The 26,443-nt window shown below is 41.0% G+C and overlaps 1 protein-coding gene across 3 annotated transcripts in view; it reads right to left on the minus strand.

Moving 5' to 3' along the window:
- Nucleotides 1–26,443, minus strand: part of RNASET2 (ribonuclease T2) — an 82,776-nt gene that overhangs the window by 38,940 nt on the left and 17,393 nt on the right. For 2 of the 3 annotated variants that reach the window (XM_038394387.2, XM_043511287.1), the window contains exons 4-10: nt 20,472–20,527; nt 17,928–17,985; nt 16,835–16,905; nt 10,491–10,604; nt 8,199–8,244; nt 7,910–7,984; nt 1,735–2,271 (exon numbers count right to left, since the gene is read on the minus strand). In XM_038394387.2, the coding sequence (XP_038250315.1) occupies nt 2,083–2,271; nt 7,910–7,984; nt 8,199–8,244; nt 10,491–10,604; nt 16,835–16,905; nt 17,928–17,985; nt 20,472–20,527 (609 nt within the window). In that variant the 3' untranslated portion in view covers nt 1,735–2,082. Of the gene's footprint in view, nt 1–1,734; nt 2,272–7,909; nt 8,010–8,198; nt 8,245–10,490; nt 10,605–16,834; nt 16,906–17,927; nt 17,986–20,471; nt 20,528–26,443 lie in introns of those variants that run through there. The other variant, XM_043511288.1, reaches the window with a different exon arrangement.

Here is a 26,443-nt window from a genome sequence, read left to right on the forward strand (position 1 = left end):
TATTTCATGCGTTTTAGGTAAGTCTCAACAGTTACTATTGCTTGGAAAATTCTAACATGAACTGAGGAAAGCTTAAGGACCTAAAATGGAATGTTAATGAACATTCTGCATGTAGTACAAGCTTCTAGGATGAAGGTTTGTTTTACTCTGAGTTTCATGCACTTCACACAGTACTGTAGTTTGGATTCACAACTTCACAGGAAATTAGTCAGCAAAAATATGATTTAGTTTCATGCAAACATTTTCATCAGGCTTTTGAAAATGTATTTTCAAAAGCCTGATGTAAATGTAACTTTGGGCCCTACCAGTAGCAGGCTTTGTCCCTGTAACTCTTTACTGTGCATTGAGAAGTTATTCAACAATACCAACACGGTTCTACTGACAATCATTGCATTAAGGGATCCTGCACTAGCACTCGCCATTACAAACAGATGTGTTACTGGACAAACATGCATACTGAGATTTTAAAAGATCCCAAGACAAAAATTTCCTCTTATTACTGATGATTTCATACGTTGTTCATTACTAAATCAGTCCTGACGAAAGAACTATGGATGCTCACAGCATTAGCAGAAGAAAAAGTACCATCCTTGAAAGTTTCACTGACTTTCTCTGGATTCAGTCCAAAGTAATACTGAAAAGCAGTGAATTACTTCTGATCATTGAGCCAATCTGCGCTCTTTCATATACAAGCAAAATTCCCACAGAACTCAGCTGGAGCCCTCACTTTGAAAACAAAGAACAGAATTTGTCTCTTCATGTTTATTAGTAAAATTCAATTGTGCATTCAGCCATCCCACACAGGAATTACTGAAACGTACCAGACCATATAATACCAGCATCCTTTGAAGTCGGTCTGCTTTACAATATTAAAGTGTTACAAAATAATGTGATTTATTCTTTAGTGATGCAACAATTCAAAAAGTCCTGGCCCTTTAAGATTCCTCATATGGGATATATGGATCATTTGATGATTACCTGTTCAGTTCATTCCCTCTGAAGCACCTGGCATTGACTACTATTGGAAGACAGGATACTGGGCTAGATGGACCAGTATGGCTGTTCTTATGTTCCTGACCTACCAAGTCAGTTCTATTGGTAGGTTTTCAAACATTTGGACTTGGTGATATCAGATATGTCAGAAAAATATGGAGTCATTCAGGCTAGCAGTTTCAGAACTAGCTACTGATTACGGGTGCCTCAATTTTTGGCTGCCCAGTCACACATCTTGGGTGTAATTTTCAGACTAGCCGAGCACTCACAACTCAGATATATAGGAACTATAGCTGTTCAGCACCTGGAGGAGAGAGAAATCTCGGCATTTTGAAAAGGGCAGCCAAAAACTGGGGTACCAAAAACATCAGTGGCCACTGGCCACATTTGGGAGTTTGCATCTTAGCTTTTCATTCACCAAACAAGACAACACAAAGATAACAAGCCCAGTCCTGTGAGATAACAGTTACACACAATGCTCAATGACTGTAAAAGGGGCTTAACACCACATAGGACCGGGCCTGTATTCAGCACTCCTCAGCAAAATTCTTATTGAAGCTAATCAGTGTTTTGCCTGCATAAGGAACTCTGAACAAGACCCTTAGTTATCATGTCTGAATAAATCTCTCTCCCAAGAAACTCATCTCACTCTGAGAAATAAGAATCTTTTTATAGTGGGCTGAGGGACAAATTCCTGCTCTGTTTGCAATTTCAAAAAATAATAATTAAAAAAAAAAAGTGCCCAGATAAAGAATCAGAGTTTAATGCAATTCTGAACTTTGAGAAGTCATTTATCTTTTAAACGGTATTTCCTATAGTAAAAAAAAAAGTCAGATTCCGACCTTAGTTAAATTAGTGCAATTACCATAGATTTCCAGCTATGTAACTGACATTAGAATCTGGCCCATTGCCTCTTTAATACAAAAGAATCACCTTATACTTATAGCACTTCAAACATTAATTCCCACAACGCTCCCGTGAGGTAGGCGAGCATAGTATCACTTACTCAAAACAGCTTTTCCCATTGCTTTGCAAAGTATCTCATTTTAAAAAGGTATCTGTTACCAAGTATTTCAAGTTCTGAAGGCTTCAGTTATAAAACTGAACCTGTGCAGGGTAATACGTCAGGGTATCATTACAGACAGACAACTCCTCAGGTCCGAAATGCCAGTTGTTTGGCATTACGTAGGATTCAACCTCTGAGTGTGTACAGTTTCTCAGCTCCAAGTCTTTGGTAAAACAGAATTCAATTTGACCAATTGTTTGCACTTCTTCACCCTAGAAACAGTAAAAATGAGATACTCAGCTTTAGAAGGCACTCACAGAGGCTTCTTGTTGTAGAGGAGAAAATAAGCTAATCCTCAAGATCAGGGGTTTCAAACAGGCAGCCCGCGGAGTTATTTCCTGCAGCCCACCATAGCTCCCCTCACCCCCCTGCTCCCTCTCCGCATCCATCCCTCCCTGAGCTGTCCTCCCAGCGCTTCCCGCCAATAGCTGTTTGGTGATGCTTAGGACTTCCCAGAAGGGAAGGTGGAGGAGCAGAGATACAACACGCTCAGGAGAGGAGACGGAGAAGAGGCGGGGCTGGGATTTGGGGAAGGGGTTGGACTCGGGGCTGGAAGGGGCGGAGACTTTGGGGAAGGGGCTGGAATGGGGGTGAGGAATGAGTGGCAGGAGGCGGGGCCTCATGGAAGGGGTGGAGTAGGGGCAGGGCCGGGGGCAGAGCAAGGGGCTTTTGTATCTTTGTATGAAAAGATGTCAGTAATGCGGCCCTCAGGCCAATGTACTAGTCCTCATGTGGCCCTTGTGGTGATTTGAGTTTGAGATCCCTGCTCTAGATATAGTTTGCTTGTTCTTATGGTATATTGAAGACATGTCACTGTAAAGGTACGGGTGGATAATGTTTCTAGAAGTATCTACTGCATACAGTTCATAGTACAGATACCTTGTTCCCTTTATGCAATTCACAAAGTGTGCAGGTCAGTGAATCCATTGGATACTGTGACAAAGTTCCTCCTCTACCTTGGTGGGTCTTGCGCTTATTGGTGGATTTGCTCGCCTTGGAAATTCACAGCAGCCCTCAGTTTGGCCATTTTCGTGAACTCACAGTCCAGGTCAACTCTTCCTGTGTCTGACCAGGAGTTGGGAGGATTTGGGGGAAACCCGGGCCCACCCTCTACTCCGGGTTCCAGCCCAGGGCCGTGTGGAATGCAGCTGTCTAGAGTGCCTCCGGGAACAGCTGTGCGACAGCTACAACTCCCTGGGCTACTTCCCCATGGCCTCCTCCCAACACCTTCTTTATCCTCACCATAGGACCTTCCTCCTGGTGTGTGATAATGCTTGTACTCTTCAGTTCTCCAGCAGTACGCCTTCTCACTCTCAGCTCCTCACACGCATACCACAAACTGAAGTGAGCTCCTTTTTAAACCCAGGTGCCCTGATTAGCCTGCCTTAATTGATTCTAGCAGCTTCTTGACTGGCTGCAGGTGTTCTAATCAGCCCATCTGCCTTAATTGTTTCCAGAAAGTTCCTGATTGTTCTGGAACCTTCCCTGTTACTTTACCCAGGGAAAAGGGACCTAATTAATCTGGGGCTAATATATCTGCCTTCTATCACTCTCCTGTAGCCATCTGGCCCGACCCTGTCACAATACCTAAGATATTGGCTATCATTTTTTAAGATTCTAGAGGGAAGCTCTAATTTATACTGATAAAGAGATTTCTCATCACTGTAGTATTTGGACACCCTACAAAACGAAGAAATATATTGGATTTTTTTGTAACGAAGTAAATGCATACACCCCTGAACAGTCTCCATGACAGCAATCACTGTTTGCACCACTATCATTGCCTCCCCTATTCCTCCTTTCCAGAATAGAAATAACCAGGCTTTAACCTGTTCCACACATACAGCCCCTCTTGATTAAAAGCACTGGAGCAAATTCCTGTTCCCCCTGAAGTTGATGGCAAAGCTCCAATTTTCATTTGTTGTTTAAAAAGCCCTTAAAAGGGCGGCAACTGGTTTTGATAGTTGGTGGGTCTTGCCCACATGCTCAGGGTCTAACTGATTGCCATATTTGGTATCAGGAAGCAATGTTCCTCTGGGTCAGATTGGCAGAGACCCTGGGGTTTTTTTTGCCTTCCTCTGCAGCATGAGGCATGGGTCACTTGCAAGTTTAAATTAGTGCAAATGGTGGATTCTTTGTAACTTGAAGTCTTTAAATCATGATTTGAGGACTTCAGTAACTCAGCCATAGGTTATGGGTCTATTACAGGAGTGGGTGGCTGTGGTTCTGTGGCCTGCAATGTGCAGGAGGTCTGACTAGACTATCATGATGGTCCCTTCTGACCTTAGAGTCTATGATTTAGTGGGTTTAAATGTGAAAAAGGAAAGGCTGAGCATAAAAAGACTCAGAATATTGCTAAAGCAAATTAACTTGACAACATAAAAAAAGATATTCAACTCTAAAAGCAATTTTAACTTGGAATGGTTTTCATGAAATAGCTTTCTGCACGTGTGGGATAACTCCGCCAAATGTTTTCCAGCAAAACAGCTTTATTAAACTGTGATAAAGGGAAATTAGTGATTGTTAGAGCTGATCTGTGACCTTTTTAGGAAAGATAAAAACTCAAAGTGATAGTTAAAAGGGAGGGGGAAATCACAGCCTACATAGCTAACTAAACTCAGTGCCATGTGTATTGTTTTGTAGCTTAAATATATAGTTTATTTTACTTTGGTAGAATTGTATTTGTGCCATAATGTACTGATTGTGCACACTAAATTCTCTACTGCACGCTAACTTATAGATCAGTTGCTGGCACAGAAAGGGAAAATGGAACCAAATATTTAGGCAGCCTTGGCGGGAGAAGACAGACCATTTAGCTGTGTCTTTCCGAATCATAGGAAAAGCCATAAAACTTGGTTTAAACTTCTCCAAACAGGAATTCCTTCGGGACACTGGGTAAGGCTCTGAATTTGCCTGATCCCCATGTGCTATCAGGCAAAGTCTTTTTATTTTTAGTAGGACAGAGCTAAGATTTGGCCTAAGCAGAAACAGTTGAGTACTGTATGCTTTGCGGTAAATATATTTCAGGGGTCAGAGTAGCAGCTGTGTTAGTCTGTATTTGCAAAAAGGAAAGGAACACTTGTGGCACCTTAGAGGCTAACAAATTTATTTGAGCATAAGCTTTTGTGAGCTACAGCTCATTTCATCCGATGCATTTGGTGGAAAATACAGTGGGAAGATTTATATACACACATAGAGAACATGAAACAATGGGTTTTATCATACACGCTGTAAGGAGAGTGATCACTTAAGATGAGCTATTACCAGAGGGGGGGAAGGGGAGGAGGAAAACCTTTTATGGTGATAATCAAGGTGGACCATTTCCAGCAGTTAACAAGAACATCCGATTTCCAACACACCTCTGACCAACATATTAACCCACAGAGACCTTCCTACTATCACTACAAAAAGAAGGATTCTGGGTGGACTCCTCCTGAAGGTCGAAACAACAGATTGGACTTCTACATAGAGTGCTTCCGCCAACATGCATGGGCTGAAATTGTGGAAAAGCAGCATCACTTGCCCCATAACCTCAGCCGTGCAAACACAATGCCATCCACAGCCTCAGGAACAACTCTGACATCACAAAAAGGATGACAAAGGAGGTGCTGTCATCATCATGACTAGGTCGGAATATGAACAAGAGGCTACTAGGCAGCTCTACAACACCACTTTCTACAAGCCATTACCCTCTGATCCCACTGAGGGTTACCTAAAGAAACTATAGCATTTGCTCAAGAAACTCCCTGAAAAAGCACAAGAACAAATCCCCACAGACACACCCCTGGAACCCCAACCTGGGGTATTCTATCTGCTACCCAAGATCCATAAACCTGGAAATCCTGGACGCCCCATCATCTCAGGCATTGGCACCCTGACAGCAGGATTCTCTGGCTATGTGGACTCCCTCCTCAGGCCCTACACTACCAGCACTCCCAGATACCTTCGAGACACCACTGACTTCCTGAGGAAACTAGAATCCATCGGTGATCTTCCTAAAAACACCATCCTAGCCACTATGGGTGTAGAAGCCCTTTACACCAACATTCCACACAAAGATGGACTACAAGCCGTCAGGAACGGTATCCCCGATAATGTCACGGCTAACCTGGTGGCTGAACTTTGTGACTTTGTCCTCACCCATAACTATTTCACATTTGGGGACAATGTATACTTTCAAATCAGCGGCACTGCAATGGGCACCTGCATGGCCCCACAGTATGCCAACCTTTTTATGGCTGACTTAGAACAACGCTTCCTCAGCTCTCGTCCCCTAATGCCCCTACTCTACTTGCGCTACATTGATGACATCTTCATCATCTGGACCCACGGAAAAGAAGCCCTTGAGGAATTCCACCAGGATTTCAACAATTTCCATCCCACCATCAACCTCAGCCTGGACCAGTCCACACAAGAGATCCACTTCCTGGACACTACGGTGCTAGTAAGCGATGGTCACATAAACACCACCCTATATTGGAAACCTACTGACCGCTATTCCTACCTACATGCCTCTAGCTTTCATCCAGATCACACCACACGATCCACTGTCTACAGCCAAGCTCTACGATATAACCGCATTTGCTCCAACCCCTCAGACAGAGACAAACACCTACAAGATCTCTATCATGCATTCCTACAACTACAATACCCACCTGCTGAAGTGAAGAAACAGACTGACAGCGCCAGAAGAGTACCCAGAAGTCACCTACTACAGGACAGGCCCAACAAAGAAAAGAACAGAACGCCACTAGCCATCACCTTCAGCCCCCAACTAAAACCTCTCCAACGCATCATCAAGGATCTACAACCTATCCTGAAGGACGACCCATCACTCTCACAGATCTTGGGAGACAGGCCAGGCCTTGCTTACAGACAGCCCCCCAATCTGAAGCAAATACTCACCAGCAACCACACACCACACAACAGAACCACCAACCCAGGAACCTATCCTTGCAACAAAGCCCATTGCCAATTCTGTCCACATATCTATTCAGGGGACACAATCATGGGGCCTACTCGCATCAGCCACACTATCAGAGGCTCTTTCACCTGCGCATCTACCAATGTGATATATGCCATCATATGCCAGCAATGCCTCTCTGCCATGTATATTGGTCAAACTGGACAGTCTCTATGTAAAAGAATAAATGGACACAAATCAGACGTCAAGAATTAAAACATTCAAAAACCAGTCAGAGAACACTTCAATCTCTGTGGTCACTCGATTACAGACCTGAGAGTGGCTATCCTTCAACAAAAAAGCTTCAAAAACAGACTCCAACGAGAGACTGCTGAATTGGAATTAATTTGCAAACTGGATACAATTAACTTAGGCTTGAATAGAGACTGGGAGTGGATGGGTCATTACACAAAGTAAAACTATTTCCCCACGTTATTTCTCCCCCCCACCCCACCCCCCCACTGTTCCTCAGACGTTCTTGTTAACTGCTGGAAATAGCCCACCTTGATTATCACCATAAAAGGTTTTCCTTCTCCCCTTCCCCCCCTCTGGTAATAGCTCATCTTAAGTGATCACTCTCCTTACAGTGTGTATGATAAAACCCATTGTTTCATGTTCTCTATGTGTGTATATAAATCTCCCCATTGTATTTTCCACCGAATGCATCGGATGAAATGAGCTGTAGCTCACGAAAGCTTATGCTCAAATAAATTTGTTAGTTTCTAAGGTGCCACAAGTACTCCTTATATTTCAGGGGATACTTGGAATGTCCCAACATAGAAGCCAAAGAGAGAGGAAAAATCATTAGAAGTTAATACATTTAGTTTCATCAAGGTTAACTTTTGTCTACTACTTCAATCAAAGGAAATAATAAAAGAAATTTTTACCTCTTCTGGAGGAAGGCACTGAACCTTTGGTGTTACTCCATAAACACTTGTGAGGGCTTCTTTTATGGCTGTCATCTGAAGATTTAAAAGCCAGAGAGAGCTAAAAGGCATATAGCATCACTTCAACAAATTCCATATTTGTACCATCACAAAAAGCCTTTTGCATGAAAAACAACTGTAAACAGCTATACAATTAGAAGAGATTGCTTATCTGCAGCAGGTTTGAAGCTACCCATGCCTTTTAGCAGCAATACATTAAAATGACTTTATAAGTATGACAGCTTCTTACCTGGTAATAGGTACTGCTTGGCTTTATCCCAACTTTCAGGAGACAACTGAAATGAATACAAAATGCCTTTTGTGGAGTAATACATTTTACATTTTATGGGAGTCACTGCATGTAGATATGCTACAGCTAACCAATGGATAAATGGAAAATCCCAGTGAGGGAGCCAGACAGACAGATTAAAGCAAGGGGAATGGGAGAAGCTCAACTCCCCGTCCTTTCCCGAGCTTCTAGCATTCTCCTTACTCCTTGGCTGGTGCAGTGAGAACTCTCCTGCTGGAATCAACTTTAACCATTAGAGCCAGATCCTCAGTTGTAGCTGGGAGAGGGTCCCACGGCATTCTCTGCACTCCCCAAATCCATGGGCTATGGCGTGTCAGTCATGTGATACAGGTTAGAGCAGCAGGTCACATCTCTTTTCCCTCAACTGACCAGAGAGAGGGAGGGAGAGGAATAGGAGTTGTTATGGTCACTGTGTGCTACTGGAAATCCCTGTACACAGGGAGATTTGCCAAGTTTAAGGTCACTTTATACCAGTGGAAGAGCACAAAGCAGCTGGAGTGTGGCTCAGGATTCAGAACCATTGTCAGCTGAGAATAATCAAAACAAGTTTTCCAGTTAATTTAATATTAAAAGCATATTTTTAAAATGATAAGTCATTCAATAAAGCTAAGCAGGATAGGTGGGATGAGCCAAAGTACTTTAGTGGACCCCTGTTTTAGGAACCTAAAACCCTCTTGCCTCCACTGCAATCCTCAATACTCCCACTGAACCCTGTAGGCACCCACGCTCACTCAGCACCTACATTTTTCCATAGTGAAAGTTCTGTAGGCACCTATGTTTCTGCCTCTGTGCATGTTCACTGCGGTCTTCCTCTAGGTGTTCTGACATCTATCTCCTGCTTACGTCCCAGAGTGATCCATGAACCAAGGGAAGATAGTCCTTAGCCCACCTAAATAGAGGCAGTGCCCAATCCAGTAGGTGTGCTCAAAAGGTCCCATTCAAAATTCTGCCAAAGAAGGACGAGGTGGTGGTGCTGCCACCCACCTTATAACTTTTAGCCCCGTGACTTAAGCACTCTCCTGAGAGGTGGGAGACCCCATGTTCAATTCCCCCCTTTCCGTCAAAGGGGGAGGAAGGATTCAAAACAGGGGTCTCCCACCTCTCAGAGTGCTCAAACCACTGAGCTAGGGGGTATTCAGATGTGGTTCAGCCTGCTAGTCACTACATAGGGGGCATTTTTAAAAATGCTCCTAATTAATGTATACCTAAGGAGCTAGGACAAGTTGTTATATCCCATCTAAAAGTTTTTTTTGTGTAGCCACCAGTGTGCTAGAGCAGAGAGACGGGATCATCCAATAGGAATAGGAAGACATAACACACTGTTAATTGCTTATGAGTGCATGGTGGGGGCTTTGGCACTGGTTGACATTGGTCTTTCAGGCTGTCCTCTGTTTCTATTGGATCCTTCCTCTATAGTCCCTAAATCCTAGTCTATTATTCTCTCTCTCAGAAGCTGAACAAGAGTTTTGCCCTTGACTTGTCCTTTTCCACTAAGAGAAACGATGAATGCATTTTATTTTCTAAAATGTTATCAATTTTTTTTTATTGGCCCTACTATTGTAAAATTTAGTTTCTCAAGCACAGTGTTGTATATAGATTTTTAAAAATCTACAAGAATGTTTCTGGTTACATTACAGCACTTCTAAAAGGTATAGTAGCCAAAACTTGACTTCCAATTTGACTGTCTATTATAACACCATGCAACCATCTCAGGCCCTGATCCTGAAAATGCCTTTGCATATACTTAACTCTACTGCTGTGAGTAATCCCATAAAAATTACAAGGGCTACTCATAGAAGTAAAGTTGAGCACATGTGTAAGTGTGTGCAGGATCAGGGCTTCAGTAAACAAATGGCAGCCTATGGTATCTAAAAATAAATCTACCTCAAGGGCCAATCCTGTCATTCTCATTGCAGTCACCAAGAGTTTTACCTGAAAAGGATGGCAAAATTGGACTCATTAGAGACAATGAAGACACTTACTGACTGTAATGGAAGTTGGATTGGTGCCTAGTATCGTGTGATGAGAAAAGGAGACTGTACTACAACTTAAAATGGTAGCAGAATAAACCTTGCTGTGGCTCTAGAGTACATTATTAAAGAGCTGGCATCAACAGTCATTTTTCCACTGCAGAATGACATTTTTAGGATTCTTTTCTTTGTTGTTAAGTGTACATCAAAACCTTTTGCACCACTAAAATAATAAACCAACAGAAGGGGTAGATTTCCATACCTGTTGAGGTCAAGTTTCTGGTAGAGATCCAATGTTCTACCAAAATATTTCTTTTGAGAATTAAGAGGCTCCACTGTGGCTGCACAGGTCCCATGTTTCTCCCACTCATGCTTCCTATGGGAACAAAGCTAAATTCAGTTTTTAGGAGGCATGGAATCTGCTCAGGTATACTCAGAGAGCTAAGAGAACGTCCCTTTAAGATAAAGCATTCTTATCCCAATATTAGTATAAGAACAAGCATGTGACAGATGTTCATAACTGAAACAGGAGAAAATCACCACATCTCTTACAAACCAACTGCACATACAATCAGCTAGCGTAGGCAAAAATCCCACTCCAAACCCCCCAAATCCTCTCCCTGTATCACCCTGCACCTCAATACAAGTCAGCAGAGATACTGATTTCTACAAATACATCTTGTTCACTTTGCCATAGGTGCCAGGTGTGAAAAATGAGAAGCCTCCCATTCCCGGTGCCAGCATCTCAGACTGAGACTGGATTAGATGTGATAAGGCAGAGAACCCTAGCATGTAGTAGAGCACACAACACAAAGAGAAAACATTTCTGTAGGAAGGCAGATTTTCACAGTTCTATTAGTGCAAATTGCTAAGGAAATATCAGGATGAGACAATCGTTTGATCAAAAGAAGAGAGACACTAACTTGCCCACTGACTGAGACCATAAATGTTGCAGTCAGTGGCAGAGCTAAGAACAGCTACATTTTACACATTGGGCTTCAGGGTTTTGTGGATTCTGAATTGTAACAAGACTTATGAAGCCATCCAGTAACAGGATATATTTTTCAAGTCTGATAACAATTTAGTGCCACATATAGTAGAACATACAATACAAAAGCCCTGCCTTCATGAGATTTTATTATTTAGTACAGAAACCGAGTTCTATCTGGCTGATGAACTGGGAACATTTTTTTCAGTAACACTGCATGAGAGAGTTTCAGACTGTCCTATAAACTATACAAGAGAGAAAAGGAGGATGGTCCGTTGGTTAAGGTACTAGTCTGGGACTGCGATATCTGTGTTCAATTCCCTATCCTGCAACAGACATCCTGTATGACCCTGGCAAATAGATTAGTATCTCTGTGACTCATTTTTCCACCTGTAAATTAGGAATAAGTAATACTTCCCTACCTTGCAGGAGTGTTGTAAGGATAAACATATTGAACATTGTGATGTGCCCGGGAACTATGATGATGGTGGGCCATATAAATAACTTACACAGATACAGAAAACCATCTGAAAAATATGCTTTGTGCGCTAACTTAGGTAAGCAGAACATATCCAAGTTAGTCATGGCTTGACAAAATTTAGTCATACTAGTGTGATAAAAAAATGTATTATGAGAAATGAGTCACGTTCAGAAAGTTAAACTGTGAGAATTTGCCTAAAGCGCTAACGTTTCTAAATTTCTTTTAGTATAAACTTTAGTGAGGTCTTGTACACTACGGTAGCAGGCCATGCGTCAAATTGAATTTTAAAAACAATGAAGACGTCCGAAAACCTGGTTTCTTACTATAATGTCAAGGCTATCAGTACCCCAGAATGTAATGCAAAAAAAAGAAAAAAAAAGCCATACTCTGTTTTGTCAGTGGACTAACACATACAAAGCAGGAGATTCAGCTATATCTCAAGGCATATTTACTGTGAAAGATGCAGGTGTGGAATCTTTTAACACGGACATCCTTTTCCCAAAATGTTTCATTAGTGACTGGGGTTAAATAGATGTCAGCACAAAACACAAAAATCCTGTCATGAATGATTAAAGAAATCCCTTCACTTTTGGGATGCCTTGCTTTCAATCCCTTGACTCTTGTGATGCCCCCTTTATACATCACAAAGAAGAGGCACAAGTCCAATTTTTTTTCTTTTGCAGGATGCTTATATGTTTACAATAAAAGTTAAAGAACTTACTTAAATTATGAAAACTCTTATTAAATACTTGGAATTGGAAAAAATGACACATTTACTTTTGAGCTGGGAGTGAGTATGAAGACTGAGTTCAAGATTTGGAGATGGGGAGTGGTTATGTGTAACTGGAAGACTGTATAAGTACTGAAATTAGGAGTTTAGAATGAAAATGTTTCTCTCATTGCTATAGCATTGTTTCTTTAGAGTTAATACAAATCTGTAAGTATCTATACCAAACTACAAACCAGAAGATCTGCACTTTGGTGGAACTTTAGAAGCATGCAGCAGCTGCTTGGAAGAACTGTTGACAGTTTCAGGGCCTGGGCAACCGGACTGTAGTGTCTCCACTGCCAAGAGCTCTGCCTAGCACAGCAAGAACTCATGGGACCCAAAGTTTGGGTTCACTGCAGCATGGTGAGTGTCCAGGACAGGGTGCTTGCCCCAGCTTGTAACAAAAAAATTAAGATAACCCTTCTTAAAGAGAAGCTGCAAGAGAGGCAAGGTCACCACACTTGATCATCAGCTCATGCTTGTGCCGAATATGGATGCAAGACAGTCCTCTCTACGGGCAGAAAAGAGTAAATAAACAAAACTACCCAACAACAAACCAATTGTGGATCTCCCTGACCCTCAGCAGCATGGGGGGAAAAAAGAGGCAAGGCATTACTGCACAACAGGTGTGTCTAAGGACACGAGTTCAAATGCTCAGCATTCAAATGGAGTATTCAGCGAGACAGTCCCCTCTTTTGATTTCCTTCTGCTAATGGGCATGCAAGAGGACTCACTTATGCAACCTGCCCTGCTCCATCACTTTTTACCATGTGCTGACATCAGTTATTCTGCCTCTGCACTACGCAGAGCTGCAGAATACCTACGATGCAGCAAAAATAGTTGAGCTCAACATTGTAGACGGAAGACGGGGTGTCCAAACAGCACTGCAGAGTTCTGCTCCTCTTTACAGGAGCACTGAAGCCTGAGTGTGTATGGTAGACAAAGCTAGAGTTATATCAGGTGGGTCTGAGAACTAAACAAATGCAGTGGCATGTAGATATTGAGAGAGGACTCTTGAGGAGCTGCAACACACAGCTGTCCATAACTTGCAGTACTCAAAGGGGATTAGATGCAGATAGTTGCCAGGCCTGTTGATTCTTTCTTCTGTGCTGTACACATTTGGGTTGAGACTACAGCCTTATATGTTTGGGCTGAACAATCTTTTCAAGAATTTCCCCCTAAACAATTACTCCACAAGGGACACTTTCAATTTAAAAATGATAAATTGTAGAATACACACATTTCTCTTTCCTATTTTACTAAGATCTTACATTCTTAAGTGGAAGGATTTTTTAAAATCCATTTATTTGTCACTTTCTATGCTCTTTAATATAATTCTTTCATTTAGCTTTCAAAAAAAAAATCTATTTAGTCCGTTTCACTTTTAGGTCTTTATGCTGAATTTTCAGTGTTTTATACTCTAAAAAAGGAATATTTACAAGGAATGCTTATTTGTTTCATTAGAACTATTTTAACTAAAGTAAAAAATGTGGAAGCATTTCAGCGATGTTAGGTTTGCTAAAAGTTTGTAGATTCATAAAAATCTATAATTACAGCCATATTTAAGGCAACACTGTATCTTATTAAACAGCTCCCAGTATTAAAGGAAAGGATTTCTCACAGTCAAATAATACTGGTCACAGAAAAAGAATTAAAACATACCTAAACCAACTGCCATATTGCTTTTATACTGCTGGTATCCCCAGGTTATTTCAGCTTCTGGCAAGACTGCTTTTGGCTAGCTTTTGAGTTAGAAATACTAAATGGCATTGGTAGCCATGATGATATATGGGACTAGAGCGGATTCAAAGTTTTCAAGGATTTTTTTTTCCATTTTGATCAAATAGCCGTTTTTCACCAACAAACTTGTTTGAAAATATTTCACTAATGTTTATCAAGATCTACTGTACACTACCATGATATCATATCTTAACTTTCCCCCTCAGAAAAAAGAAACAAACTCCTACATTCACTCTTCAGTCCAAAAGCTCCCAACTGTTTCAATGAGCAAAGTGGAGTAAAGAGCAGTTGATCAGGGTGCAGGAAGTGCCAGTTCTGTGACATATTTCTCTCGCCCTGGAACTATGCGGGGATTGGGCTTTCTGTGTAGGGAGAGGGCAGGGTCAAAAGGACAGCCACTCTCCCTGCCTGCTTTATGATACTCTCCCGGAGAATTTTCAGTCCGATAGGTGGAGATAAACTACCCAATCCTAATGGAAAGCACCTCAGAAACTAAGTCAGTGAAGGATTTTAACTCAGCAGCTGGGAGAATTTAATAAAATACTGAATGAGTCCATTAACTTTTTGGGTTGAAGTTTTGGGCAGGAAAGGCTCTTCATTCACAGGCATGCTCTATCTCCTTTTCACATCTATACAAGGAACCCGTAGTGTGAAACAGACTTACAATGTCTCTAGTGAGCCAGCAACTTCAAGCATTTATCAAGGAGATATGGAAAATTAACACATTTTGGGACAAAGCTCTGTCCTTGTCTCCGTGGGTCCTGCATTTCCTGGTGGATTTTGCTAGCCTCAGAGGCTCACTGTGACCCTCCACGTAGCTCCTCTCTCTCTAGAGGCAAGCCTACTGAGCCATTTTCATCATAAGCCAGTGAGGGAGGTGAGGAGAAGCTATCCTCTCTTGCACAGTCTATGTTGTCTCCCAGTCTCAGTGATTCATCAGAGGGCAAAAGGGGGAGCCTGTCCTCTACTCCGGGCTCCAGCCCAGGGACCCTAATAGTATCAGCTATGGTAGCTGACTTCTTAGAAACAGTACACGTACAATTCCCTGGGCTACTTCCCCACAGCAACCCACACTTCCTCAAGATCCACTTCACCCTTACCTCAGGGCCTCTTTCCTTGTGCCTGATATGGTGTATACTGCTCAGTCTCTCCAACAGCGCAACTTCCTCCTATTGCTCCTGACGTGCACGCCCACCTGACTAATTGGGAGGCTTTTAACTAATTTCAGCCAGCCCCTGATTGGCTTCAGCCGTCCCAATCAACCTAGTTGTCCTCCCTGCCTTCTGGAAAGATCTTAATTGGTCCCAGGTGTCTTAATTGACCTGGAGCAGCTGCCATTTGCTTATTCCAGTAACAGGGATTTCTTTAGCCTGTGACTAATATATCTGACTCCCATTACTTTACCATAGCCATCTGGCCTTGCCCCGTCACAATTTGCAATGGGAGAAAGAAAGAAAACAGTTTTTATCTTCCCTTCTTTGACTGAACACAGAGGAGACATGGAAACCATAGTAACGAGCTTAGCCTACTGCAAATGCCAAAGACCTTGCAGAATACCATACACAGTAAGAATCATGTTTATCCTGTTACTAATATTACTAACTGCAGTCCTGCTTTCCAAGACACAGTCCTCCATCCTATAAATGTGACCTACAGTCTTGATTCCCAGAAGTACGCCCTTGTGTTTAGCTGTACTAAAATGCATGTTGTTAAGTGACGACAGTTTACTATAAGTTCTATCGAGGAATATGGATCAAACCTATCTTTATCATTATTTATTGCTTTACCAATTTGTGGGCCATCTGTAAATATTAGCAGCACTAATTTTATATTTATTTCCAGATTATTGATAAAGATAATGAACAGAGCTGGGGAAAGAACAAGTCCCTGTGGGACACCATTAGAAACACCAACATTAGATAATGACTCCCATTTAGGGTTTTGGGGTTTTTTTTTAAGATCTATCAGTTAACCAGTTTTTAAATAAATCCAATATGGGCTGCACTGATTTTTGTATAGTGCTTTTACAAAAACACCACACCACACCAAGAAACCTCAGGATATTGTGTGGTGCTACATCAAAATGCCTTACAGAAGTATATGTGTAGGATGTCAACACGGTTGCCTTGTCAACCAATTTGTAATCTCAAAGAACACTATCAAGTTTGACAAGAACTCACAGGTTCTTGATTGGTTGCTCTCTGCACCTTCATATACTTCTTGTATGAGAAATGTCTCTCTCCTTCCCTCTCTAAATGTGTGCCATTTTGCCAGTCCTATAGGAATGTGTGATACACCTACAGGAGCTCTGTATATGACACTTATCAGGTCTAGATGACTGCACTGACTCTCATGGTAGTCACCGGGACTCAATAAAGGTGTAAGTTACACAGGTAATCCTTTGGAAGACTGAGGCCAGAGATCCTGCTCCCATGTAAATATTAATATTGACAAAGAATAAGAAACACAGAAGGAAAGGACAGAATCATTTTTAAAGTTGTTTTTCCAAGGTTTTCCATGCAACTCCAGCAAGCATCTGAAGCCTGGTACCAAAGGCTCCTTCAGATAGTCATTCAGAAAGACTATAAGATACATCCAAAATTATTTTCCATTGTAGCTTGAACTCACCAGAACTGGGTGCGATTAGGAGATGAATGGAGTATATCAGGCCAGTAGTGTCTCATGTCTGGCAAGAGATCCTAGAAATTAAAAATATGTATCTACCCTGTGAAGCTGAAAAGTGATTTCATACTCAACATACATAAATGGATACAATTTCAAAAGATTGCCCATCTACTTGAAGATTCTTGGCTGAAACCCATTATATAAGTGAAAAAAATTATTGCTAGGAGATTAAGAGGTTGTATGCGCTGATATGGTGAAAATGTATCCTTATGGCTGTTTCAGATGCAAATGTACAATTAGATTTTGAAACACTGTACAAAAATATTTCCTTTCTTGAAATAAGATACGTTTCTGTAACTGTTTAATTAACTGATTAATTTCTGCAACCTTACAGAAATCCTGTTAAATTGTACAGTTCCTGTTTTACTCATCTCCAGCCTTTAATCCCCCACTCGGTATTATAAAGCAATGTTTGACTGATAAATGGACTTTTCCATTCTTTATGGTTTGAAAGAAGTCAAATTCATCATAGAGCTTACAGTTCAGCTCTCCTTAATTTGCATTCCCTGCACCCCAGCTTGCAGATGTACCTCACGTCTGGGAAAAGACAGGCTGCAGCCACCACCACTTTCACTTCCCTTATTAGTTCCCTCAGAGGAACAGTTTTAAGCAACAGATGACACTCAACAGGAGTCCTACTACTGGACTCCCAGGTGCTGGGCTGCCCAGCAGTACAGAAGTTGCAAGGGGTGCACTAGTCATAACCTCCCCTCCAGAAAGACTTTTTGCCCCAGGTGGCCCAGAGCCAGTGTTCTGCGAGTTTCTACTTGAAAAGACTAGGGAATAACTCAAGCCATGTGTATATACAAAACCAATGGTGATTTGAGGGAGTCGTTGAACTTCATCGAGACTTAGAATAAGGGAATAAAACACCTAATGAATGTTGGAATGGGAATTTTTAAAAGCGTAACCATCTCAGATCACAAATTAAATCAGAAGTGATATGCTATGAAGTTATATATATTTGGGATTTGAAAACGTAATTGTGTTCAATCCTGCTCAGAATTAACATTTTAATTTAAATAAATTAAATTACCTTAATTTCAGTCACATTGAAGTGCCATGTTCTATTACATTCGTCTACTTTATCAGGCCTAGGGAAGAAATATACAAATGAAAACAGAATGCCCACTATTAGGTACTGGGTGGAAAAAGTCATGTCACGGAGCTACATTTCAAAGTTACAAGATTATAGCTTTGAAATTTGAGTTTAAAAATCCAAGGCACCCAAGTCAATCTCTACAGCATTTTAACCAACACAAACGCATTAAAATTCATTACGTGCTAATTGTGGCTGAACTCTTCTAAGTGCAGAGGACCCTGTTGTGCCCTTCACACCACTTTAGCTATGCATTAAGTTCCTGAGTGGTGTGGAGGACTTTGCCTGGGTCCTCTCCAATGAAGTCAATTCCACCCTAACTGAGTCACTCAACTTATGATTCCCCAGACCCACACAAATTCCAACTGCCTTGGAACCTAGTTGTAATGCTGTTGACAGTTTTACAGAGGATAGGCTACCAATCTGTTGTATGTTTCCTTCCAATCACTTATTTTTTTAATGAAAAGTCTCTACATCTTCACAGAGATTCCAGCCAGTTGTTTCCTTTGAGACAGACATGTTTTTCACAAGTTTCTATGAGTTTTTTGTAACATGTTTAGACTTCCGAGGCCACATTCAGTCATGAGACACTAACAAGTGCTCTGAACTCAGAAAAAGAGGAAGCTATACTCCTTTACATTAGCAACTTTGGAAATAGACTTTTAAAAAAGAGCTTATTCTGCAATTTGATTTGTGTGCCTGCACATGATCACCAAGCATGTGAGATCATATGTCAGCAGTGTATTGAACTATACAACTTTGGTCTCTGGCTAGAGCAGGGTTCTTATATTTCAATACGCTACACATTCCTAAGACAGAGCAAATCAGTGGAGCATCCACCAGCACAAAAACTAAACATCTCGTAAGTTAGAGGTCTGACTTGAACCTGCAAAGGCACAGATTCAGTGATAAATGGGATTTTGCTCTGAAAACTGCCTGTGGAAAACATGATAACTTCTCCCTCCTCAGATCTGCTCCTTGTGTGTATTCAAAGTCAGATCAGCAGACAAAGTATATTTTTTATTATTATTCTTTTTAATTCTGCAGAGCCAACAGAACAAAGAAGAGAGAATGAACTGAAGTCTTTTTTTGGATTCATCATCATCAGTATTGTATACCAATACAATGCAATGCAGTTGCATCTGCAAAGATCCCTTTGATGGTAACTGGTTGCTTAGGCACCAATGAAAGCATAATTTGAAGACAATGGGATGGGAATACAGAGGGCTTAACTGGACCTGTGGGACTTTTATTATTGGAGAAGGAAAAAACCGATCTCGACTCTCAGTGCCTGATTCTCAACTTGCACCAGTTTTTCACTCATGTAAATCCATTGACTTTAGCTGATTTACACGAGTAGACAATTGGGTCTTCAGAATCCAAGTGAATTTGTAGGGCTGATAGAAAACAACATTTGTACTTGTAAAATGAGCACATTTAATAAGGGAATTGTTTGGACATAACAAACGTGTAACCCTCAATCCCATGTTTACAAAGTCATTTTTCAGATTAGAAATACATTTCAAAAGTTTCTCCTAATTTCCCTTCCATAGGTGGAATGGAAAAGGGGAAAACATATCTTAAATTGATGTGACTTTATTATCAAAATTAGAAGTCATATGTCATGCTATTAAACCTCTATGAGCTATGCTACTGAAAATGCCTACGTAAAACTATAAGATGAAGCAACTCAAGGAGAAACACACTATAATTAGTCATTTTAATATGCATACAGCTGGGTAAATTTGCAGTGAAAGCAGAAATAAAACTGATAAGACTAATTTTAAAGAAGTTACATTCTGTATCAAGGCTGGTGATGTTTTTAGTTGGATTACAGACCACAGCTTGGAGCTGTTTACGGTTGTTCAAAGTCTGTGTATTAATCCTTATAAAACATAATATGAACATTTTCTTCTTCAAACTCCTGTCTAGAATCAAATAACTAATCCCTGTAATGCCTAAATACTATCATCCCCATTCTACAGATTAAAAAAAATCATTGAGTTATTTACCCAAAGAGTCAATGCCAGAGATGGGATTAGAGTCCACACTGGCTTCCAGTCCTGTGATCAAATCACACACCATGGGTGAAACCCTGCTCCTCTGAAGTCAATAGGAGTTTTGCTATTCTATGGAGTCAGAATTTTGTCCCATGGCTCTTTCAGATTTACAATTCCTTAGCAGAGAAGCACAACTGGTGTCCTTTTTTATAAGGATATAGACCAGATTCAGTGCTACTTTAAGTGGTTACAGATCCATTGACCCCAAGTCTAAGAGTCTGATTCTTCTCTCCCTCACGCTCATTTTACAGCATTGTCTCTAATGAAGTCACTTCTGATTTACACTGGTGTAAATAGGAGGAGAATCAGGCCCTTACACTTGAAGTCAATGAGGCTGTACTGCTTATGCCAGCATTGAATTTAGACCAACATGGCATTCTTTTCCAATTTGAAATTAAAAGGATTTGTTTTAAGTTCTTACCATAATCCATGAATTGTCCAGTACTGGGGGGGATCTTTGCAGTCATTCTCACTCATCTAAAGAAAGCAAAAGTCCATAACATTTATTAAATACATTGCTTATATTCATTCAGAGATCACCTAATCCATTTTGGGTTTAAAAGCATTAGAGCATGCTAAGGGACTTACCACAAACATGCTGAATGAGCAGCACAAATATATGAAAGATCAAGGGCAGATTCTCAGTTAGTGTAAATCAGCATAGCTGCATTCACTTAGATGGCACTAAATCTTATTTAGATCTAATGAGGATCTGGCCTGCAGTTCCCAGCAGTTTCCTATTTAAGAGATCAGCAAACCTTTTCATTGAGTTCAGAATTCCCAAAACAAAGAGATTTTAAACACTGTGAGAAGCCATCAATGGTGGGTTAGTGAAATCAACCAGGGCCAGTTTTAGGGGCAGGCCAGCAGGGAGGTTGCCCTAGGTGCCAACTTCCTGGGAAGCACCACTCCGCTGTGCCATTTTTTTCCCCACTTCACTGGTTAGCCAGCTAAGCCACTCTTGGGGGCAAGAAAATGTTCTCTGGCCCTGACACCAGCAACTTTTGTACACGTCCATGAGCAATTCTACTTCTGGTATAAAGAAAATGAGACAATACAGATTGCTGCAGTATGCACAACTCTATTGGCTGCAAAATCCAAGTAGACATACAATGATTAAGGGAGAGAACCACACCAGCATTCACAGACCAAATAAGTACCTATCAAAACATTAACTGCTAAAGAAAGGGCAGAACAGTAGATACAGGAACTTCCAAGGAGCTCAGTAAATATAATATGGGGGCCCAGTCTTGCAAACACTAATCCCGCTGATTTCAATTTAACTACTTGCTTGAGCACCGACTATTACTGTTCTATAAAGGTTGGGGTTTCCTGCCTGAAAGGAAGCAAAGCCCTTGATTACACAGAGAGAGCAGAGCACTCTGTGCATAAAATGTTGTTTTTAGTGTAGGGTTATATGCTCCTGATCAGTCACTAAACTTGATGCTCAGACTATCAGATTTGGTTTTTTGTTTTTGTACTTTCCCCAGTATTCTGCCTGGTGACCACCAAATAGTTTAATGTAAATATTTATTAAAAAACAAAAACTACCTACTAGCTTCTCTTTTAATCTCTGCATGTTCCTTTCTGACCTAATTAGTGTGATTCACTTTGTCAGAGCTACTGCTCTGACACTGCAAAAGGACAGAATAAGACCTGTAACCTCACTAATTGTCTAGGCTTCTACAGTCCTATGCCATGCATAAAACAGCATGCTTAATTTTTCACATTTGCTTTCCATGTGTGTCAGTTTCCTTCCTCTTTGATCTTGCCACCTACACAGTCCAGTCACTAGACAGCAATTAAACCCAGTGTCTTTTATTCCAGAAGGGAAATTAGACAAACAACATTGCTCCTCAAAGGAGACAGGCTTTGTGAAATCAAAACATTTCAGATAGCTAAACCAGAAATACAGTCAATTAACAACTATCCAGTAAGTTACATCTTCCCTGGAACACTGTCTTGCACCTAAATAGCTTGGACCACTAAATTTGCTAATCACTTGGGTCTGCTCCAGCTCCCATCAAAGTTAAATGGCAAAACTTCCATTAACTTCAGTGCAAGCTGGATCAAGACCCTTGCTTTGAAATTCCTAGAAAGTCAAACATCAAAGGCTGACAGTCCTTCAAACTGAAGTCCGTCTTAGACTGGTATGAACATAGATTAAACTCACCAAGCATGAAATTCAGTTGGCTTGCACTTTATGTAATCATTTGAAACCTATGCTAGCTGAGTGCAAGCGAGTGATGAATTCTGATCTGGTAGCATTTTACACCGAACTTTGTACAGGCGTAAATGGACAAGGTGCAAGGTACCAGAGAATCAGGCCCACTACACTGAACTGGCTGGCATAGTACCTTTTTACAGATTTCACTTTCTCTATATTACCCTCCAGATTTCAGAGCAGCAGCCATGTTAGTCTGTATCCACAAAAAGAACAGGAGTACTTGTGGCACCTTAGAGAGACTAACCAATTTGTTAGTCTCTAAGGTGCCACAAGTACTCCTGTTCTTCCTCCTCCAGATTTGTGGTTCTTTGAGATATTGTAGTTGGTTTGGAAGAAGAGGAGTAATCTGGTTTTGAACATTTTGACAACCATTTGGCAATCAGACTGTACAGCACAGTCCAATTTAGTATGATAAGCCACCTTTCAAATTGTATTAGAAAAACCAGAATGCAGATGCAAGCCACCAGAGGGCCCATTTATCACTTCTTATAATGAAAGGAAGGATGGTGTGTTGGTTAGAGCCCTATTCCTGGGAGACCTGCGTTCATTACCACTTCTGCCACATACTTCCTATGTGATCCTAGGCAAGTCATCTCTGTGGATCAGCTCTTTATCTGTAAAATGAGGATAATAGCACTGCCCTACTTAATAAGGTGTTGTGAGGATATATATATTAAAAAGACTGTGAGGTGCTCAGAGACCATGGTAATGGGGGCCATATAAGTACCTACAATAAATAGATCTAGTTTAAATGAAAATGTGCTTCATTTATATAGATCCTACAAAAATAAGTTCATCCAGGATGAACACCAAAGCAACAGTGAAAATGGAAACTAGAGCCTGGCTTCTGTAGTTACAATATAAACTGGTTGTTTATGTGGACCGTATGGGAAAAGAGCTGTCTTGCTTCAGAATACGTACCAGACTCTCACAAATATGTAGCACAGGCCACTTGCAAGCAAACATTTGCTGGAAATACTCATAAATGTGCAGAACTATAACACAATTGCTCTGAGGTAACCTGGTTTTGAAACAAGCTCCTTCAGAAGAATACATTTTACCCTGAGCACTAACATATTGTATCTATAGTGGGGCACGTCTCTTGGATAATACCAGTATAAATATGAGACTATCCAGTTCGGAGAAGGAACATATTGTAAAGGCAACTGTACAGTTCAATAATTTTGAAAATGTGACAGGCATAACTGACAAAATTGCAGGCCATCAAGCCAACTCATTTTTAGAAATAGCAACGTTTTCACATGACTAACAGAGGAACAACTTTATTTGGTATCCATAAGCAAGGACTTTTTGGTCTAATAACAGATCAAAACAGCAGTGGTTCACCATAACCTCTTTGATTGCTGAACTCTATTTTATTTGATGTGTCTCTTTTCCCTTGTAACCTTTAATATGCAGTCACAACTAAAACCCTGTAGTGAGGAACGTCTTTGGTCACATCAGTGTTAATGAATCTATTATTGAAAACTGGTTTCATTCTTAAATGAAATGTGTGATGCTGGCAGGCCAGGCGCCAGCTCATGCTACGGTCCCCATGTCTCAAGTGGACACTGATAAATACATAGCTGGAATCTGTCTGGCTTACTTGTGGGTTAAAATTGATAGAATAATTGTGACACAAATATGGAGGATAATACATAGAAAAAAGTGAAATTGTTAGAATTACAAGAAAAAGTGTTTAGATGATTAAATGCTTGGGAGTTGCTGCATGCATTAATCTTATTTGTAATATCTGTGTTCCAAATTGTAATGCAATACTTTGAGCAGTTGTATTGTGAGCCTCTGTGACTGCATCCAGGAGAGGGACATTAATTAATGTGAAGAGATGCTCTTCTACAAAAATTGTTACATCCCTCCTGAAAGAGGAGACCTATTGATACCAGGTGAGTTAGGGTTGGATCTTACAACTGGAAACTCCCTACATCTGGAGTGAGAAAGAGTCAACAACAGTCAACAGGACTAAAGATACTTCTTCTTGTTCTGCTCTCCTCCTCATGAAGATCAGTCATACAAGTGGACTCCTCCCATCAGCTGAGTTTGCAGCTGAGAGCACATGACAGGAGGGGGATAAAACCCCCAAACCAAAGGAATTAAGGATCTCTATGCTGCTTGGACTCTGCAGGGCATGGTGTTTCTAGGTCTAAGCAAGAGATTCCCCAGCTGCTTAGCCTGGGTTAGCCCTGAAGGACAAACAGAGCTTGCTGATTATAGAAGTCTATATTACCTTTTGAAACCTAGGACTAGCTCATGTGTGTGTCTGGATATGTCTACACTGCAATTAAAAACCTACCACAATTAATTAATTAATTAATTTACACCACAATTAAACAGCCACTTAGCCTTAGTCAGCGCTGTTTAACTGTGGTGTTAATTAATTGTGGTGGGAGGGTCCCAGAGCCCAGGCTCCAGCCCAAGCCCAAATATCTGCACCACAATTAAACAGTCCCACGAGCCTGAGTCAGCTGGCATGAACCAGCCATGAGTGTCTAATTGCAATGTAGACAGAGCCTATATTTGCTTGCTTTATCCTCATAAATAACTCTCTAGTTTCCTTTCCCTATTTAATAGGATTTCATATAGTTTACAAGTGTTGTCTTTGGTGTGAGATCTAAAGCACAATTGACCTGGGGTAAGTGACTGAGCCATTGGGATTAGGAGTAACCTGATTATTCCTGTGATTCTCAGTGTAAGGGACCATCTATCACAGAGATAGACTCACCTGGGTGGCAAGACAGATGGAGTACCCAAAGGGGCTGTCTGTGGCTCCATGTTAAGGCTGTTAAAGTACCTGAGGAGTTGGCACTTGGTGCAGTTAGTTGGTAAAATTTATGTTTAAAATTCACAGCCAATTGGGGGTTTGTGCCCTGGTTTCTAGTGGTCTGCCCTGGAGTTGGTACTCATGGTCTTGCAGCACTGCTGCATCACCAATGCATTCTGTTTAACAGTCCTCCCTGTTTCCTTTCTCCTAGGTGGCTCTCTCATTTGTTCAATTGCTATGTGTGGTGCAAAACAGATTTAGGCAGAGCTGCGGATCTGGCCTTTATCTTTCTTCATGTTCTCCCCTTGCTCACCAAGACAGAGACTGAATGACCAAACTTTTACAACAGATTCCTCCTCTCCACAGGCCTCCAAATTCCCAATGAATGGCAAGGCAGCTACTGCTACTGTGTGCGAAAATAAGTATCTCCAGAACAGGCAGCACTTAAAAACAGTCTCTCTACCTTAATCAATTCCAAGAAAGAAAGGCACAGTCATTAAAGCTTCCCTCCTCCAGTTCCTTAGCCCAAGTTCTCCAGCTGGGGAAGGGGAGAGGACGGACAACTTTTCCTATTCAGCTGTTCCCATTCCCATCTAAACAGGGTTCACAATCCCCTAGGATTGAACAGTCCAAGTCTTACCCTCCCCAAAGGTCTCTAACTCCTACAGAATCATAAAGAAGCTCACCACCACTGAAGCCATGACGATGAGTCAAGTGTAACAGCACACCCCTGCTTTAAAGAGTTCTCTAATATGGCTTTTAAGTAGTTTATAACATTACCTCTGTATTAGAAATAGCAGTCAAGTGTCACAAGTGACTCAAAGGCTAAGTAATAGGAAGTTGACATTCGAAAAAAATTCATTGCACAAAGTACTACTTTTATGGGAGGTTGATTAATCATTGGAACAATTTATTAATCATCACTCAGAGTCATCAAATTAAGATTGGATGCCTTTCTAAAAAAGATGGTCTAGTTCACCCACAAGTTACTTGGCTCAATAACGTTCACTTACGAGCAGGAAGAATAATTTTCTCCACTGTAGGAATCACTAGCTGAAATTCTAAAGCCTGTGTTATGCAGGAGGTAAGACTAGATGACCCTAATGGTTCCTTTTGGCCTTAATCTATTAAACACAAAACCTAAACATACAATGTCCAATCTAACCAAGTCTACTCTACTCAAGGGATTTCAAAGTGAACATGAAGCAGATTTCATTTTAATTTACTAAAGAAAGTTACAGTTTTCTGAGTATCTTTTCTGTACACACAAACAACCACAACTGGTAGGAATAAAGACGAACGTCATCTGCACGCCAAGCAAGAGTTTAACCTCCTGGAGACAGCTTTGCATATAAGCAAAGTGGCTGACTGATTGACAGATGCCCCC

This window comes from Dermochelys coriacea, chromosome 3, assembly GCF_009764565.3.
Source record: "Dermochelys coriacea isolate rDerCor1 chromosome 3, rDerCor1.pri.v4, whole genome shotgun sequence".
Classification (NCBI taxonomy): domain Eukaryota; kingdom Metazoa; phylum Chordata; order Testudines; family Dermochelyidae; genus Dermochelys; species Dermochelys coriacea.